Source organism: Caloenas nicobarica, chromosome Z (assembly GCF_036013445.1).
Source record: "Caloenas nicobarica isolate bCalNic1 chromosome Z, bCalNic1.hap1, whole genome shotgun sequence".
Taxonomy (NCBI): Eukaryota; Metazoa; Chordata; class Aves; order Columbiformes; family Columbidae; genus Caloenas; species Caloenas nicobarica.
Window position 1 is genome coordinate 108,045,748 of NC_088284.1, and position 19,956 is coordinate 108,065,703.

At 44.1% G+C, this 19,956-nt stretch overlaps 1 protein-coding gene across 2 annotated transcripts in view; it reads left to right on the forward strand.

Moving 5' to 3' along the window:
- The window catches only part of DNAJC6 (DnaJ heat shock protein family (Hsp40) member C6), a 49,197-nt gene that overhangs the window by 22,316 nt on the left and 6,925 nt on the right, over positions 1 to 19,956 (forward strand). For both annotated transcript variants that reach the window (XM_065655945.1, XM_065655944.1), the window contains 14 exons: positions 3,312 to 3,462; positions 4,366 to 4,415; positions 4,522 to 4,670; positions 7,944 to 8,066; positions 9,692 to 9,825; positions 10,593 to 10,787; positions 11,180 to 11,297; positions 12,554 to 12,633; positions 12,807 to 13,000; positions 13,094 to 13,174; positions 14,221 to 14,652; positions 17,077 to 17,226; positions 18,560 to 18,628; positions 19,384 to 19,518. In XM_065655945.1, coding sequence (XP_065512017.1) covers positions 3,312 to 3,462; positions 4,366 to 4,415; positions 4,522 to 4,670; positions 7,944 to 8,066; positions 9,692 to 9,825; positions 10,593 to 10,787; positions 11,180 to 11,297; positions 12,554 to 12,633; positions 12,807 to 13,000; positions 13,094 to 13,174; positions 14,221 to 14,652; positions 17,077 to 17,226; positions 18,560 to 18,628; positions 19,384 to 19,518 — 2,061 coding nt within the window. The remainder of the gene's footprint in view (positions 1 to 3,311; positions 3,463 to 4,365; positions 4,416 to 4,521; positions 4,671 to 7,943; positions 8,067 to 9,691; positions 9,826 to 10,592; positions 10,788 to 11,179; positions 11,298 to 12,553; positions 12,634 to 12,806; positions 13,001 to 13,093; positions 13,175 to 14,220; positions 14,653 to 17,076; positions 17,227 to 18,559; positions 18,629 to 19,383; positions 19,519 to 19,956) is intronic.

The window sequence follows — 19,956 nt, forward strand, 5'->3', positions numbered from 1 at the left end:
CATTTGCCTTTGTGTGAAGGGAAAGGACTGTTTCTGTCTTCCGGGTAATACCACCCGACTCTGGCAGGAAGATCTTTCCGCGCAGGGAAATGCTGTTACACCGCTAACTCAATATCTTGACCAGCTGGTGGTGGTCACCTTATCTGCACGGTGAAACCTGAAGAGGGACCAACAACCGGCTCATCCCTCCAGACCGAGCGGGTGTCCTTGGTCCTCCTTGTACCACAGACCAGGTCATGGTCCTCTCCAGGCTGACCCGTGTGCTTGAGGGAAAACTCAGCTGCTGTTTTCTCAGGACTTTTATGCTCAAAGAAGAGCAAACGCAGGAGCTCAGCTGTCTCTGAGCGCGGCTGGGGGACGTGCAATGGCAGCGCTGGGTGACGCCTGGCCAGGTGGCTGGATTCCACAGGAGACACGTGGGGCTCAGCCCTCCCTGTCCTGGTGCCCCCTCCATCTGTTGCCCGTGACCCAGGGACCTACAACTGTCCTTTGGAAAGCTCTGCAGTCACTCTGAGGGTCTCAATTTACAAGAGGGGTGTAGCACAGAAATGTTCTATTCAGCAGAAAATGCAGGGGCAGGCTACCTTTTTTTTTTTTCCCCTTCTTTTTTCCTAGAAATCTAATTTTTTTTTTCCTCTGTTCTTCTAGGTTTCTGTATATATTGTCAGGTTTTTATCTTAATGCGTTAACCCTTGCTTTTTCTTTATACATCTTTGTGCTTTCTAGGAGATGCTGCCTAGCCGAGGAGCCTTTGAATGTATTTATTTTGTTCTTCTGTGAATAGTTTGTGAAGACCATATCATTGCTAGTAACTGAGAAAGAGCATCTTTGTCAGCATGGAGGATGCTGCTCTCATCCAGTGGTTCAAAGATACCCCAGCAAATTACTGCAGCTGGTATAGTGGTACATAGTGCTGCTATGTTGTAAGCTTCCTCAATAGCTTCACAATAGCTAAGTAATACTTGCCTCCCGTTAAATCTTAAATACCAGGTTTGTGCTCTTGGTTGAGTGACACCAGCTTGGATTTCTTCATTAGCCGTTCTTTCTGTTTCTGTTTTAGTGTACGTAGTAAATGTGGAATTAATTGCAGCTGCTGCTTCTAGAAATACAGTTAAATTCTCATTCTTGCTCTGCTTATCCTCCTCTCTCACTTTTTAAATTTTCCTTAGAGTTGATTTCTAAAGATTCTAGGCTTTCCGTACTCTTGGAGCTTTTCTGTTGCTCTCCTACAACAATAAAAATTTGTCCAGTACCTTTGGTCCTCTGGTCCCTTTGCCCCCTTCCCCTGTTCCCAGTTACCACCTTTCTGCCTTCTTTTCTTTTAAAAGCTGACCTGCAGGACTGAAAAAAACCTTTTGAACATTACCTTCTCCTTCCACTCTGGCTCTCCTAGCACAAAGTAATAAGAAAGCAAAGTTTTTGAAAAGAGATCAAGCACTTATTCCACACTTGGAAGCCAACGAGCTACTTCGATTTTTTTTCTTTCTTTCTTTTTTTAAAATCATACTTGAAGTAGATACTCGCAAGTGGTTTGGCAAAAGAAATATTCCTGTGCCTCGAGAAGGCATCTTCTGTTCTGAAGCTGGCAGAGATGAGATGTTCTCTAATTTTACTGGTCTAGCACATGGATCACGTGCATGCAGATCATGGCCACACCAGAGAGCATTAAGCACCCTCTGTGCACAGAGGAATAAATAGCATCACTTTACCAGTGGAGCCTCCAGTTTAGATATATATTGATATTTACTGATAGCTTAGTAGGTTTGAAAGAGTGAATGCCATTAAATGGGTTTGGTAATCTAGAGAGTAAATCAGCAGGAGTAATGATGATCATGTGAGCAATATTTCAGTAGCATGTATCTAACCACTCATGGGCACACTATAGAACCAGAGCAGTGATAGCTGTAAGGTCGCTTTGTAAAATATATAAAGAACACTGGCAATGCCACCAGCCTGCCTTAACCATGATAAATCTTGCCATTTCTGGGTGCCAGAGTAACTAATAATGACCAGCAAGTTGTTTTTACAGAGCAGCTGTCCCATGGCTCTACAGCAGGACAAATGTGCTCAGATTTCCAGGGTGCTCTGGGAAAGGCAACTCTTTGCAGATGCCATCTTGATTATTAGGACTACCCGAGAGCGTGGTGTGCATTTACATAGGCTGCTTGTTGCTTAATTTGCTGTGCTAGAGGATCTACATCTTCTGACTAATCTGACATAATGAGGTAACAAATGTATAATTACAGGAATGTAGGTAAATTTTGCAAAGATCAAAACAGTTGAACAGAAAGCAATTTAAATAGTCAAGAGCTTAATTTGTATCTAATGAGCAGTTAAAATATCATTTTACTAAGTTTGCGTCTAACAAGTCAGTTCTGCAATAAAACAAAACCACATTTGCTCAAGTCTACATCCAATTTATTATACTTCTAATTTTCTAAGAATGATGCTGTTAACACAGCACTGCTATGATAAGGAAGGCTGCAACAAAGGGGTTCTTAGTCAGGACAGCGGAATAGTTATTACAGTTGCAAAATGCAAGCACCTGAGGTGTAAGGCCATATCACAGCCCACCAAAATAACACTTTAAATGGCTCTTGGTCTTCGTTGGTCTCCTATTGACTCTGCAGTTCGTGCCATTTCAGGCTGGGAAGGAGAAGCTCCCCAAGGGGGTCAGCCCTGCTCTGCTTTAGCCTTGGCGGTTTGCTGAGTCCTGCACTAAGGCTGCAAGCACGCAAATATGCAGAAAGATTCTCATCTGGCAAGTTTAATTCCTGAACTTTCCTCTTTTCTCGCCAAAACCCAAACTTTCATTTTCTTCCACTCCAAACCTAACTGGATTTTTAAGTGACTTAAGATCACTCTGATGACTTCTCCTATATCCATAGAACTGGATACTCATAAGACATCCTTCAGCTGTGATGATTAGGCTCAAGAGCTGTCATATATACTAATGTGTTGGAGGTAATTGTGGACTTGGTCTTGGTTATGATCGGCAAATGAGCTGAAGAGCTGGTCTTGTGTTGGCCTGAGAGGTGAGGGGGCTTGTGTGGTGGTTGTCCATACTGTACGGATACTAAACAATCAACCCACGTACAACGCTCAGAGTCGCTGATGGTTTCTGAGCCCAGTTGGCAAGAACATGCTCTCTCATCTCTGGAAAAGTATGACTTCAAAACTATTTTTGCCCCACGCTTGACATGCAGCTGCGCACATGGGTACATTTGGTCTGAAGAGAGCGGTTGTGTTTGTTGGCTCTGTGAATTTGTTCCAAATAAGTGATGTTGGCTTTGGTTTTGTTGTACTTGAAGGTGCCTCATCACCAGACATGGAGTCCAGCTATGGGGGAGGCTTGCTAGATATGGTGAAAGGAGGAGCAGGGAGACTCTTCAGCAATTTGAAGGATAACCTGAAGGATACCCTGAAAGATACGTCTTCAAAGGTCATGCAATCTGTTGCCAGGTACAGTACGGCCGAAGCTGCCTAACACAGGTAAAATCACGAGCTGCAAAGTGCCGGTCTGAGCTGCCGTCTTAATTAGCACAGCACAGCTTCCAGCTTAACTTAATGAAGGAAGGAGGTAAAAATCACAAGTGGCTTCTTTGATTCTGTCTCCTAATTGGTATTTGGCCTCAAGGAAGCAGGAAAACCCGATTAAAAAAAAAAAAAATTAAGCTTCATAGTAAGCAAGTATCCACATCCATAAATCTGGAAAGGCCCCCCCAGTGAAAGGGGAGCACTTGGTCTCTGATGCCCCCATTGACCCCTGTAGGGTTCTTCTGCTCAGCCACCACTGGAATATTTTGTCACTGAAAATTGCCCCCTGTTGTATGCTGTCTCTTTGCCATGCAAGGAGACTGTTCTTGCTGATGTAACTGTTCCCTTCGCTATAAGCCACCTTTGGAGTAGAAGAAAGCGCTGAGGTGACTTTGCTTTGGTCACCTCTGCTGGTGGTGTCCCCTGTGCTTGGCACTCTACCTGCCTCTGAGACGTGTGTGGCTACGATAAATTAGAGAGACTTAATGCATGCAAGACCTCAGAGGCTTTGAGGGATCTGCAAAGTGACAAACTACTAGAGATTTTTCCTGAAAATTAATGACAAAAGGGAAAAAGGGACCTTTTTTGCAAGCTTCTGCATCCAGTTAATTGCGTATGTAGACGGAAAGGCTGGATCACTGTCTGCAGGAAGCTGTTTGTACCCTCTTCTTAAGACATAACCATAAAGTACAAAGAACTGGTTTTAAGATCATTTTTAACTTGTGTCAAAAGCAGATATTTGCGGGAAAACACTCTTCTGGTTCCTGTGATGGGCTGTCTTTTGTAAACGTGTGCGTGATGTATGTCTCCTCCTTTGTCTTCTTTTAGTTACACCAAGGGAGAGCTGGATATTTCGTACATTACCTCAAGAATCATAGGTAAGTACTGCTTATTGGAAAAACAAAACCTGACATACCGCAGGGTTCAGAGGTCCATAAACACGTTTTGGTGCACGCTCAGCCTGGCTTCTTCTCCTGTTTCTAGTGATGTCTTTTCCGGCTGAAGGCGTTGAGCTGGGCTTCAGGAACCACATCGAAGACGTACGGACGTTTTTGGATTCCAGGCATCCTGACCACTACACCGTCTTCAACTTGTCACCCAAGTATTATCGCAGTGCCAAGTTTCACAACCGGGTGAGTGTCTTCCGAGAGCTTAACCAGAGCAGGGGGTGAAAATTCTTGGGAAAATGGGCACTGGGGCCCGTTTCTGCCTATCCTGAGCATGGCAGAACATGACGAAAAAGGAATTATATTTGTTTCTGAAGTGCCGTGGTCATTTTTGTGTTTTAGTGGATGCCTGGGACCATGGGGATTAGAGAGCTGGGAAGTTCAGGGCGTAATGCTTGTGTTAGGAGCCTGTGAGAGTACGTGGCATTGCCCTAAGCTGAGCCTGGGCTGCTCTTGGCTCCTACATGGCTGTTGGAAGCTGTTGCAGAGAAATAAGGAGTAAAATGAAATCGCTTTGAAAGAAACAACCCGCAAAATAAGGTAGATTATTTTCACGTTGAACAGACCTTCAGTTGTGCTTTAAGCAGGAGCCCTTATCAGGCAAAGCACAGGGCTGGAAACTGAGGGCATTGGATCTAAGGGGCGTTTTGGCTCTTCCACTAGTGTATGACTTTAAAAAAACTGACCTCCACGCTCTGCCCCAGTTTCCTTCTCTAAAACCAGAACAGCATAGGGGAGCATTGCAAGGCTCTGGTTCATTAATAGCTTTTAGAGGAAATCTCTATGAAATGCTGCTGTTGAAATGCAAGATTAGATCTAATCTTTCAGAAAACTTCCTGTTCTTTCCCTCTCCCACAAGGGAGAGATGACTTTAAAAAATCCTTATTTTTTGTTGCCTTCAACAAAAAGGGCAACAGCAGTTGCCAGGCTTAACCCTTGGTCAGGGTAAGCTAATCTCATGCACCGTAAACCTCATTTCATTTTAGATTCAGCTACACCTCAAACTGTCTTCAGCAATTGCTCTGCTCACCAGAAATCACTCACACTTGAAGCAAATTTCTCAGTGGCGATCGGTAACCAGCCATGACTTCAAATAGGAGTGAATGAACAGGAAAGACTAATTAAAAGATAACAAGGGCTCTGAATCTTCAGTTCCATTCGGTTCTGGTGCAATCACTATGTTGCTGGTGGTGGGAGGAGAAAGATCTACTTTTGAAAGCCCAGCATTGAGCATCTGTTGGTGCATTGCTTGACCTGGCCATAACTTCTCCATCCTCTGTACTTTATCTCCTACCCTACCCAACGCCTTGGCCGATGACTTTGTGTGTCACTCTCAGAGCATGACTAGGTGCTTTGTAAGCTATTGCCTTCACACACATACGAAGAAAATTATGCATCTTTTATTAAAATACTGTGCTTTCAGGTTATGAGCTAGGAGCCACTGAATCCAAGTATTGTTCAGGAAAACAATATGTGCAGAACATAGTACATGAGACCAGATGAAACATGAAACAATTATAAATATGAGATTGAACTTCATATATATTGGAAAAAAAGTACTATCAAGGAGGTGAAATCACATTAAGAGTATTTTCTGGATGAAGATGCCAGATGAGCTGAAGTTTTGAGATGCACACTTGGTCTTTGAAGTGAAAGGCTTTTTAATTCCGAACTCTAAAACTTTTTTTTCCCAGGATCAAAGTAGGTCGCTGTGCTGCGTGGTGGCACGGGAGGGAGGTGACAATTAATGTCCTGCTGGGCCGTTTCCCTGCCCTAACGTGGCTGCGTGGGGCACGAAGCCGCAAGCGCCCAGTCTATAGAGGAGAAGAGGGGGCTATGGACACTAAAACCCGCTGCTCAAACCTGGTTGTGCTCTGTTCTCCCCCCTGCCTCACCACCGGGAGCAGTTTGAAAACATGCAACTCAAATACAGCATTAAACAACAAAACCAAACTTGAGCGTTCCTGATGGGTCACATTCTTGGCTGTTGCTGCCCTACTGCTCAAGTAAAACAAGTGCTGGCTGCTTATTTCCAAAGCTCTAGGAGAATTCCTGTTACTTTTTTGTAAGTCATGAGCGGTAGTGAGGTTATGTTTGAAATAAATGAAATGCTACATAGCGCATATTTAATTTCCTAATTGCAAACCAGCAGGCATATGTGTAATTACAGGCAAAGTAAATATACAATTATGGCCTGTTGGGAAATGTATATTATTTACTTGATAGGTGACAATGGCTTTGCCAGATGCTTGACAGTGTGTTGTCATGAGGTCTGTTCAGAAGATTGTCAGTGAAAGGGTCACTGGTCATATTAATTCTAACAGCCACTTGGAATCTGAATTGTGTTTTAATGATCTAATTGCAAGTGGGTCTTGTGCCTTCAGAAACATGATGCAAAAATATTTGGGGTTGGGTGGAGAAGACTTTTGCTTGATACAGAAATAACAAAGTAATTGGCATGATGTAATTTATAATATAAAATATGTCATTTATGGTATCAGTACTCTGGCTTTATTAAAGAGTTGAATAAATGTTTATGGCAGCACAGCTTGGCAGTTCTCCGCTTTGAGTGGGGATTCCTGTTGCTGCTGTAAGATGTTATGTGGGTGTATATAAGAGAGAACCTTAAATACACTTCCTTGCTCTGAGAGATGAAATGGTCTGGTATGGAAATCATACAGCTGTTTTAGAACATCTGGTCAAGCCATCTCCTTCCTGCCCCTGGCGCTCATTAAGCAGGATCCAAATGTCAGCCGAGAAAGGGAACCTCGTGATGTTCCTCCTTTAAATTTCTTCTAGCCAGAAATGCCTTTATAAAAAAGATACTTCAGTTAAAACCAGATGAAACGGAGATGTCTGTAGAAGGCTATTTGATGTGCTGTTTGAGCCTGCAAGGACTGTTCTTGACATAAATGTGATGACTCAGAATTAGTACATCGATGGATAGTATCTAGACACACTTCACGATGTGTGGGTTTTCAGCTCTAAGAAGCCATTCACTTTTCTGGCTCATCTCTTAACTATACTTACTCTGATATGATGATTTTTTTGGACAGAAGTTTCCCTTTCATCGGCCTAATATCTGTCAAATAGGGCTTGAAAATCCTATGACACAAAACGACTGAGAACAACAGATGCTCAGTGTCCTTTGAAAAATCGGAGCCATAGTTTTCGGGGACAAGTTGTACAAAGGCTTTAGGCAGAGCAGAAATCAATGCGCTGCAGCGAGACTGGAGTGTTATGAAAGGATATTTAGCTGAGAATTCTTTTTTGTTTGTCTCCTTGTAATTCATGAGTCACAGAGCAGAATTATGCATGAGAAGAGGTGGAGTAGGTTTCGAGCACATAACTTGGGGTTGTAAGAGACAAGTACGTTTCTTGGCAGAAAGCTCTTGTCAAAGCGTGCCTTGCTTAACGCTCTAACGAAGCTGGCTTTTGTTCTTCGTGCAATCCCTGCAGGTATCCGAATGTAGCTGGCCAGTGCGACAAGCGCCCAGTCTGCACAACCTCTACGCCGTCTGTAAGAACATGCACAACTGGCTACAGCAGAACCCCAAAAACGTCTGTGTCATCCACTGCATGGCAAGTACACCAGAAAGTAACCACATTTATAAACCTGTGGGTCATAACTCGTGGTGCACGTTGCATGTCTGGAGGCTGCGTACAAGGATGGTGACAATTTCTAAAGCAAAAAGAAATGTAATAAAACGGACCCCAGAGAAAGAGGCTTCGTCTGCTCTGTGCAGCTACATAGATAAGCTGGAAGACCTAATGCTGAAGGAGAAGCAGGAATGCAAAGCAAGAGAGGTCACAATCATTCCAACAGTCAACTACGCAAGGTGACGAGTAGCAAAAAGGTTTGAACTTCACCCGAGAACTGATCGTAAGGGTTGTCAGCCTGCTGTGGGTTTGCATTTTATTATAAGTAGTCACAAGACAAAATGCAGCCTCTAGACTGAGGGTTACTGGTGGAAGCTGGGGAGAAAACACTTAATTTGGAATTCTGTCAACTGTGAAACCGAGATTGTTAAAGTCTCCTGTGGTCCCTACTTGTCAGGCCTGGCTGAAGAAGTCCAGTTGCTTTCTGCTTCTCTTCCTGCACCACCGCTGACGTGGTTGATAAATCCTCCATAAGGGTTATTCAGTACTGGGCAATGTGTAGACAAGATGCGTGAGAATAGTATGATTTTATATGACTGACTTGTAATTTGCCCCATACAACCTTTAATATTGACAGTAATGCCCCAAAAGAGAGTTCTGGTTTGCTCCTGAAGCCTAAATTAAATCCAGGAGGCTGTCAGCCCTGATCAGCATAAACTGGAAGGACTGGGGAAAACGACTGATCCCAAACTGCATAGACCTTACATACGTGTCTGGCATTTCTGCTCTGCATAGCACAGCCAGCGGCTACGGGATATAAATTCCATTCAGAGATGAAGACGCACTTGATGCCTCCAGTCCTGGAAATCTAGCTCAAGAATTAAATTCCTTTACTGTCCTTTGAGCAATGAATATCTGAATAATTCTGTAAAGGACAGGGCGTGTTTTTTAACACTTTCTAGTAAGTCTGCAGAAGCCCACTTAGTTTATATGAACTTGAGAGATCTTTTCAGAGCAATTGGCAGGAGCTAAACCTTAAAAAGGCAAATAGCCTGTCAACCCTGAGCCTTATAATCCCCCTAAAGAGAACCTAGACTTGTTCAGGAGCCATCTGTATGTTGAGGGCTGCGAATGTATTTGGGTGAGGGAGCCTTGGGCTTGATTTTTGTCTGTTTGTTCGTGAACTTTTCTAGGTTGAATTTCTATTAGACGAGTGCCTGCAGCTGTGGGATGGGTGTCCTCTGACCCCCGTGGTCAGTTCCAGGCCTATGTTTGAAATAATTATGATATTACAGCCATGAAACACCAACATTTGTAGACAAAATTTACTTCTGGGCTTTCAAAACAAGTGTGAAGCATCCTCAGATTTAGCTGCTTACTGGATATTATCTTTGCTTTGATCCAGGCCAGTGCTGCTCACTGAAGTCCCAGGTATTAAACAAATGACACAGCACTGGAAATTCCTCATCATCTTGCCGTCTCAATCCTAATTTTTCTGGAGAAATTATTTTATGTGATTTAAGGAAGAATGGAGAGTATTCTGCTGAAATTTAAAGGATGCGTCTGACACTTACATATTTTTCTCCCCTTGCCCCTTTCCTTAACAGGATGGCCGTGCAGCCTCGGCAGTTCTGGTCAGTGCGATGTTCTGTTTCTGCCACCTCTTCTCTAATCCCGGCCCTGCTGTGCAGTTGCTGAACACAAAGAGACCTGGAATTGTACTGTGGCCATCTCACAGGAGGTAGAGTACATGGCTAAACGCTGCACGAGCCAGCTATATTCCTCACACTGAAAACTGCCCAAGCAGTCCTCGTGCGTCAGCCCGGGCGCTTGGCTTTGACGGGTCTTAACTGATGTTTGTGGCCACTTCCATTTTACCCACATTGATCTAATGGAGGAAAAAAATCAAATATTGTAATGGCTTGGCTCACTAGTTCAGGAACGCTCGCAAACCTGTGGTTAACAGGGCCGGGGTGAATCCCCGTCCCTGCATCAGCTTCATCCTTACAGGAGTTTACGCTGTAAAAATGTATTTTTGGGGTTTTGGTTGGTTGGTTGGTTTTTTCCAATTTCCATTAAGCAGAGGAAAAACTGCCTCTCAGAGCAAACCAAAGATCTAGTGTTATGAATGTAATAATAACGATCCTTCAGTACATGACTAACAAAGTGATTAATCTGCTATGTGCATGTAAATAGAAGGCAAACTGCTACTGGTAAACCAGAAAAAACATTGCTCAGCACCTTCTCTCCTGAAAGGTGAGGGGAAATGATCTTCAGCTCAGAGCTAAAGGCCAACTGCCTTCCTCTTGAGCTCTCATTCTTGTAATTAAGCAGAAATAGAAGCATAGATTTTGTGCCAGCTGCAAGGATGCTGGAGTACGTGGAAACTCCTGTCCTGGAACTGTGAAAGAATCCCACTTTCACTGGATTTCAAGGTAGACTTCAAGTTCAGAATGAAAACTAGTCACTTGGCATGGAGATTTCGGTAATGACTTTCTCTGTTTGCAGGTATATAGGATACATTTGTGATCTGATAGCAGACAAGCCCGTCATTCCTCACTGCAAACCACTTACGATCAAGTCAGTCACCCTCAGCCCAGTCCCCTGTTTCAACAAGCAACGAAATGGGTGCCGGCCCTTCTGCGACATCCTCAGCGGAGAAACCAGAATCCTCACCACTTCCCAGGAGTACGAAAGAATGAAGTGAGTTGCCGTCATCTTCTGCCGTCCTTAGGAGCTTAACACAAGGAGGCTTTGGTTTTGCTGCAACATGGCTAATGCCTGCGCTGCGCTCATGGCCAGGCTGCCTGGCAAACGATGGAATGCATCTATTAATTGAAAATTACTGCCCAGTGTGGAAAAAGCCTGCCAGAGTGAGCCTGAAGTTTCATATAGCTCAGTGCTCAGTGCTGTGTTGGTTTCCCCTGTGAAATGTTTCTGTTTGAACTAAGCCTAAAATTAAGCAGAGCCCTGAATGCACCTTCTGTTTGCTCGACCTGAATGAGATGATGGCTTTTCTGTCGACACTGTTGCTGGGAGGTGATGGCATTGTGGAAGGGAGCATAACTGTGGATTTTCTTCTCTTCCCTTCAAAGAGAATACCGCGTGCAAGAAGGGAAAGTCCTAATTCCGTTGGGAGCCACTGTCCATGGAGATGTTGTTGTTTCTGTCTACCACATGAGATCAACCATTGGGGGACGCCTTCAAGCAAAAGTAAGAGTTGTTTAACTCCTCTTGCATGGTAGAGGCAACGTACTAAGACGTGGCTAAATATAGGGTCTGAGAACGCACATGGCACTCGTGACGTAGAAAGTTTCCTTATTTGACAGTAGATACAACAGAAATTTGAGCAGTGCCAAGTGAAAACAAGGAGCTGGGTTTGGAGAAGTCCATGATACCTCTGAGGTCTCTATGGAGATGGTGTCTATGACGGGGTAGATGTAGATGACAAAAACTCCTCATCAGTAACCAGCTCAGGGCAAACCACCACCAAAGCCTCTACCTACGCACTCGAAGAAGATGGAAGATTTTCTTTTGCTCAGATTAGACTGGCTTACTGAGCCATCGCTCCTGCGTGGTATCTGCTTTGCTTGCTGTAGAGCAGCCTTCATCTTTTTTTGGTCATTAGGGCAAAAAGGTAATTTATGTGGATTGGTCAGTCATGGGGATGAGAAAGACAATTTCAGCTGCAGGCTGGTCAGAGACCCAGCCTCTCCATAGCCAAAAAGCCTCATAATACTTGCAGATCAGAGAACTGAGAGACAATGGAAACTGGGGAGAGAGAACAGAGGGGTGCTGGAGTGAGCACACCCCGATAACACAACAGAGTAGCGGTGCTGAAAGAGAAAATGTTTGTTGGTCTGTGCTCATCTAGGCTTTGAGCTGATTTTAAAATGCTGTTCTCTGGCTTTTGTGATTGTGGAAGAGGAACTGGGAAGTTAATCTGAGATCTTGATAATTTTCGTGATAGTATGTTTGAAATCTCGGTATTCAAGCTGCAGAGTGACCAATGAATATTTTTCTCCTAGTTTGTTATTGGTGATGTTTGCTGTATAGGCGACACTTTACTGAAGCCTCTACTGCAAGTGAAATGGTATTAGATTGTCCTGGGGTACAAACCTGTTGCTCCAATGTATTCAGTGGAAACAGATATCGGTTTCATTTAACTGACCCCAGAAATGAAGCCAAGCAGGGAAAGAAGAGACATGAAGGCTGAGAAGGCTCTCGGCTGCATGGAGACAGAAGCAGCAGCATTTAAGACAGATGGAAATATTAATATTTGGGTTTGAGAATGAAAAGCTCTGCTTTCTGTAAAACAACCAGAATGAATTAGCTTATGTAGAAGTTATGATTAGTCTATATAGTAACTGATAGTAAGGTAGACTTAACTGTCTGCGTGTGCTATAAACAAACACTTTAATTTCATTAACTTAAGCGCTTGTTCAGCCTGGTGCTCTGTGTTTTTTCAGATGACCAACACACAAATATTCCAAATTCAATTTCATACTGGATTCATAGCCCTGGGAACAACCACACTAAAATTCACCAAGTGAGTATTTTAAGCTGAACATTAATCAAACCTGAAGCATAAAAGCCTTATAAAGGCTGAAGGAGAATATCTGCAGATGAGAAGTATGCGTGCAGGCATCTATTAAAAGACTTCATATAGCTTCGCAGAAATATCCATTCCATTTTAACTGTACAACTGTTGTCCCCGTTTAGGCCTGAACTGGATGCCTGTGACTCTCCAGACAAATATCCTCAGCTCTTTCATGTTATACTGGAGATAGAAATACAGTCTACTGATAGACAAACCGAGTTAACTCCCCCATGGGAGAACTTCACGACAAAAGACATCAATCCAACCATTCTGTTCTCCTCTCATCAGGAGCATCAGGACACTCTTGCTTTGGCAGGTAGAGCTGCATAGATTTATTCAATTTGCATGCTTACCTGCGTGCTGAACTTTGTTTTGCCTGATTTTATTTCTTTGGTGCTGTGTGCTGCAGGTAGAGGTCCCACAGATTCACCCCAGGATAACATCAGAAATGTTGGACAGAGCGCGTTCTTCTCATCTCTCAGCTGGCAAGGTATGCAGACTTGGTCTTCAAAGAAAAATCTGCTTCAAACAAGATGAACAACTTTTTATTTCCCCCCAGCACTCCCTGGAGCACAGAGTCAGGCTGAAGGATCTGATTGTAATGTGTCTTTCCTATTAGATCACAGCGTATTGCTGGTCACACCCTTATGTTGCAATTGAGTGGGAATTAATTTCCTACACCATCCTCATCGAACATCGCCTACTTGTGCTGTATATAGAATCGTAGAATAATTTGGGTTGGAAAAACCCCTAAGATCATTGACATAGTTCTAGTGTAAAGCTTTGCTCAAGGCCTCCTTGATGCTAAACCCAAATTTAAGCTGTTTTTTTTCCTAATGTTGCACGTCATATAAAGGGCTATGAGGATTTAGCACTAAGAGTGTTTATCTGAAAGGCCATTTAATAGCACCAAACGCCTTGAAAATCTCATGGTGCTGCCAAATGCAGCATTTCTCCTCTGGATCAGCGCCACATTGGGTAGGAACCTGGTGTAAGAGATCCTTGTGGGCACAGCGAGGAGGGTGGCTTGTGTCCCTGCTCCTTTACAATGAGCCTTGTTCTGCCTGGATTTTGAGGAGATCATAAAGTAGTTTGGGTTGGAAGGGCCCTTCCCAGCTCCCCCAGTGCCCCCCTGCCATGGGCAGGGACATCTGCACCAGCTCAGGTTGCTCAGAGCCCCGTCCAGCCTGGCCTGGGATGTCTCCAGGGATGGGGCATCACCCTGGATCCTTGGTCCTGACACAGAAACTTTTTCAGTTTGTATGTGTGGGTGTACACTGGCTGGCTCTTCAGGCTTGAGGAGAGTCAATTAACCTCTCTCTTTGTTTCCTGATCAATAAAGCTGGCTCCTTATGATACAGGCCAGCAAAGACTTTAACTTAATCTTTGCAAAGGACTCTTACGTTAAAATCCAGCAAAATGCTGCCGTGGTTTTCTCAGTTGCTTTTTGTTCTGCATATAAGCTGATTTTTTTTATGGGACCTTTGTGATGACAAAACTAACAGCTACCTAATTTTATTTTTAATCATCATTTAGATCAGAAATCTGACAAAAGTAGCTCTCACCCCACCTCAGAGGATCGAGCAGCGTTGGTCCATGAGGAAAGCGAACAGTCAGATGACGAACTCTTGTCCCTTTCCAGTCAGCACAGTAATGCCAGCGGTGACAAACCTCACGGGACACCAAAACATAGCAAAAAGCAGCAAGAACCTCCAGCACCACCTCCGCCTGAAGACGTGGACCTGCTGGGCCTGGACGGTAGCCCGATGAGCAAGAGCTTTCCCTCGCAGCCCACTGCTGCCCTCTCTAACTCAGACTTGCTGAATGATTTGTTTGGTTCCCAGAGCCAAAGCGGACAGCCCGTTGCTGAGGAGGTCTTCCCGGTGGGGGGACCTGGATCCGTGCAGTCAACTCCTCGGCGTTCCGCAGCTTCGGCGTCCCCGTCGCCGTCCCCGAGGGTGGGAGAAGGTAATAGCGGCTGCGCCTGGTGCGTGGCTTGGGGCACAGGCCTTGGGAGTCCCAGCTGGGTGATGTGCTCTGGGCTGTTGGGTTCCTCTTGGGTACACTCATTTCTCCAAAATGAAGAGCTGTGAGGGATCCCAAGAGGCCAGCCAGCTCTGCTACTCTGAGACAGGAGTTGGTGTGTCTTCACAGTCAAGAACACAAACCAGATTGTCTAGTTCGTTCCCTAAAGTCTCTACTGGGGCTCACCCAAGTGTTTGGCTGGCTCTTTATGTTGACAGCCACTGGAGATCATCAGGTTTGCTCTTAGTATGTGTCCAACAACGTATATAAGGAGAATATGTACTCATTTAAAACAAAACCAAAAAACACACATAGAAAAAAACCCAAAACCCGAAACTCTCAGGTTTTGGGTAGATCCATAGCAGTTCGGATTTAATTTCTCTTCTAACTTGACGGGGTTTGGAGCTATGATACTGATCCTGGACTGTGAAAGTTCTGCCGCTTCTGGTCTTTCTGCAGACAAAGTGGGCAATACAAGAAGATCTTTTGTTTCTTCAAAGACAGTCTGAGATGAGGCTGGCAGAAGGAGGGGTTGAATAGCTATTAGAAACAGAGATCTTTTGGAGGGTTAAGTGAATGGAGGAGAGCAAGTGAAGATCACTTGTAAGTGAACAGGTGAAGAGCCCAATACAAGTTGCTCAAATTCTCTGAGAGCCTGTGAAATAGACGGTCAGTTTGGCCAAAGGCAAAATGTGAACAAGTGGCCGGATCTGGGGGCAGGTCTGTGCACCGCACTGAGCTCCCCATGTTCAGTTTGGCCTAATCCTTTATGTTACAGTTTAAGAGCTGACGTTGTCAACATGTACCCGCGTCAAAGAGCACAGTATGCTTACTTAACTTTTTCTCAGCAACTAATAACTTAAAGCATTTGCAACGCCTGCCAACTTTCTTGTACAGAAATGGTGTTTTTTAAATTTTGTGAAGGAGGCGCAGGCCTGGGTGATGCTGGCGCTGGCACCAGGAGCACTTACCGCAGGGTGGCCACGCAGCCAATTTCTGAAGACTCTTCTTGAGTCTTTTCTCAGCTAGAATAAAAAAAACCAGTGGATTTGGGGAGGTTTGTCTACTACTACACTCAAACACCAGATTTGTCGATGGCGGTTTTCCAAGCAAAATGGACAGGAGCAGTTAAAAATCTCCTTGTACGGAGACTTGCAAAGGGTGGGAAGAGGAGGAGACTGAGGGCTGGAGGCAGGAGAGGCGAGAAGAATACAGGTTTTAATGAAAAAATATTGGGCCACTGCTATATGGAGAAGGTTCATCTTGCTGTGGCTGTTGTGTGCTCGGTCTGAGAGCTTTTGCCCGGGGGTGGGAAGGTTGTGCAGACACACAAGTTGCAAGGCAGAGGAAAAGATTTCTGAATGTCATTGTCGAGCAGCGTAACAGCAGGAGTTGTGTGATGCTGCTTTGCAGAGGCCAGATTAGTGCTCGAAAGGGAAAAGAACATTATCACACAGCTCAACTGTCCCAAGATGAAAAAGCAAGAATAAGAGCTTGCAAGATGAGTAAAGACTAGTAACTTATTAAGTATCCTAAACAATGAGTAACCTAAATAATGAGGAGTATCACAAACACAATGTATAGCTTTTCAGGATTGCATCTTTCATCCAGTAGTATATATTGCAGCTCTGTTCAGGATGCTCTCTACCTTAAACTTGTTGGCAAATAAGACTTGGTGTGACTTCATGTTGTGTTTTGTAGGTTTTGTGGGTTTTGTTGTTGTTTTGGGGTATTTGGGGGGTTTTGTTTTGGGTTTGTGTGGGGCTCTGGGGTTTTTTTGGTTTTGTTTTTTACATGAAAGACAGTAGGCTAAACAAATTGATCAAAAACGGAGTTTGAGAATGAGCTGGATTTCAGTAACAAGTGATGCTGTGTAGGAAAGGTACCAGTTATTTTCCACAGCTGTTTCTAAAAGATGCTCCTTTTACCCTCAACATGTATAACCTTTGACAGCCTAAAATCATCTTGGACTGCGTTCAGCTCTTGAGAGGAAGCAGGAATTGCACCAGGGCCCTAGCTCGGAGCTCCAGGCTGTCCCTCAGCATCCATTTCTGTGTTGGCAGTATGTGCCTGTTGAAACTTCATCTCAAGTGTCTAACTACCCGCTTTGACTGCTCCTAAATTCAACCCCTCTCTTTGGAAAAAACAGATGGGATCAACAAATGTGTTGCCATGACCAAGTCATGGGGCTCTCCAGGTCCCCTAGAATTCGGGTAGGGTACTGATACTTTCCAGTTTCTCTCCCATTTGTCTCCGATCTGGTATCTGCAGATATTAGGTTTTCCTCTCCACACACCAGTGCCTTTTCCCTGAAGCACGTTCCTTGTACAAGTTAATGATGTAGTTTTCTCAAATGCGTTTTTACAGCCACTGCCTTTGATCCATTTGGAAGTAGCCCTAAGCAAACTGGTCCAGACCTCCTGGGTTCCTTTCTTGGTTCATCAGCTGTCCCTGGCGATCCTTTCCTTCAAGCAAGGAGTCCTTCACCAACTGTGCACAGCGATCCCTTTCACATGGGTAAGAAAGTGAGGCTCTTCTAGTGTATTTAAGTAAATGTGAAATGCTGCTTTTAAATTCTGATGGAGCCATTAAGTACAAATTGATGCTTACTATAAAATGACTCTAAACCACAGAAACCCCACTAAACAGGAAAGAGTTTTTTCTCTCCAGACTTAAAGCATATTCATAATTTGAAGTGTGGTAGGATGAGACTAGTTTTGCTCAAGTCTTATACTTAATTAATAAGCCATTTGGTATACATGAAAAAGAGGCCATGACGAATGTCTGCCTGCGTATTCCTGTGGTTATGAGGTTTCGTTTGAACCAAACTACCATTAATCGAGCTAAACAGAGCATGGCATATTAAGCCTGCTAGAGAAAACACACGTCCTTTGGTGATTTTAGTTACTGGCATCTGCTTTCTTTAGCTCTGATAGCAACCCTGGCCAAATTCACCGTTGAATTTGGCTTTTATTTGAAGAGAAGGATTTTTTTTTCTTTACTGCACTTTTTCTTCTCTGTGTTTGAAATGTTCCTTAGTTATCCCCTTCCCCCTCCATGCTGAAATTTAATGTTATAACAGTGGCTGAAACACATTCAGATACGAATTTGTGTCTGATCATCTAACACACGTCCCTTGGGCGCAACAGTCTTGCTGGAAAGCCAAAATGACAAAGAGGGGAACTAGTGTGCTGCTGGCACTGCTCACGTCCTTGCTTTGCCAAGCTCGGGTGTTGGATATTAACTCTGCGAATAAGGCGGTTGGGTCACACTTGGAGCTGGCTGCACTAATGAAAGGAATTTAAATAGTGTCCCAGCAGGACGAGGTATTAAATTACAGCGCGGGTATCTGCGGATAATGAAATGCTGGCAGGGTGGACTGCGTAGACGCACAGGCTTTATTTGATACGGGGTTGAAAGGACTATGTGTGTTCTTTCTGGTTTACATCTGTGTGAGCTGCTTTGCTGCATTTGTTTTCTCCATCCTTGCACTTTGCATGTAGAATAGTTGCTTGGGTTTGAGATGCATTCAGAAACACAAAAGCGCTTGTGTTATTCTGGTGGTAAAGTTTTTATAAATAAATATATAAAGCCTCTGACCAAAGCTATCACAAAATGAACACTGCAAATCCATGTCCTCTCCCAATTACCTTTGTATAGTATAAGATCAGAAAGAAACCATTAAATTCATAATGCCCATCATGAGGGAGAAGTTCCCTTGTAATTAGCAAATGGTAGATGGACGCAATACTGTCTGTCCTGCTCCTTGCCCCCTGCTCTTTGTAGTCACTGGATTATGTTATTTTTGCTGCGCTACTTTCAGATATTTATATGTAATCATTCTGCTTAGCTTCTAGCACACCAACAGTTTCCATACAACCAGATGTTGCCGGTGGTTGGGACTGGCCCAACAAGCCAGGTATGTATCATAAAAATTCAGGACATTAAAAAAAAAAAAATCCTTAAGGAGCCCTGTGAGAGGAAAGGCAGAGGGAAAATGCTACCAGTGGCTGCAGAGAACAGGTTCCCACTTTCTGCTGCTTAGCACTTTGACTAATACAACAAAACTTCAATCAAGATTTGTCAGCCTTCTCTGCACCTGTTGTCCTGGTCTCCCCGTCCCCCAGGTGAGGATCTGGCTAAAGGCTACCAAGCTCTTTCTGTTCAAAAAAAATCTGGGTTTAACTTTCCTCAAGAACCCAGGGCCTGAGGTGGGACAGGAGCTCGGTGACCGTCTACATACACGGTTGTGTTTAATTCCAGCACAGGGCCACGAGAAGGACCTGGGAAGTGCTGTGCGTTCTGGGATGCCGCTAAATAATAGCATGATTCTTTGTAATCTGGGGAGAGTATGTGTGTCCTACCAAAAATTGCTTTGTGAAGGCTTCTAGTTCTTAAAATATATCCATTTGTTATAATTACTCTGTCACCGCAGACAGTCTGGGGAACATTCTTGTTGCTGAGCCTAATTGTGAGTGGGCGTGCAACTAGTCTGGGCCAATGCTGAGCTGAGACTGCTTAGGAACCTGACAATGATACGCTTCATTTTAACAGCAGTCTTCTAATATCATGCGACTGAGCACTGGGTAAGAGCTGCACTCATGAAAAATAGGGATAAAAACGGAGGTTTTTTCTTTTTTATATATGTGTATATATATATCTCTCCTCTTTAAGGTGGCCTAGGAATGGGAAGTAAGTCAGCTGCCACCAGTCCTACAGGATCCCTCCACAGCACTCCCACTCACCAGGCTAAACCCCAAACACTGGATCCATTTGCTGACCTGGGGACTCTTGGAGCGAGTTTAGCAGGTTTGCATCCCTTGTTTGAAAATATAAAAATAAAAATTACCAGCTTTGTTTTGGAGATAGAGGATGAACAGCCTGGTATGTGACAAAGAGCTCTGTGGGCCCTCCCAGTCTACGTGCATGCCAGTGCTGCTTTCAAGCTTCGCTTCTTGCCTGGTTTCTCTGTAAGCTCTCACAAATCTGTGCTTTTACTGATCCTCCATCAAAAAAAAAAACCTGCTAGCAACTTGCTGGGACCTCAGTAGACCACATGGATTGTAAAGCATGACCTCTGTCTCCTAAGTCTGAACAGTCTCTGGCAAAGGATGCTCCGCATTTAACTGCGACTGGAGAACAGACCTCGGAGCAGCCTTTGGCTCTCCAAAGCTTCTGGGGTCCTTGAGGAATCATTTCCTTCTAGTCTTGACTCATTTTTGTCCTTTGTGAGGAAACCTGTGGGAC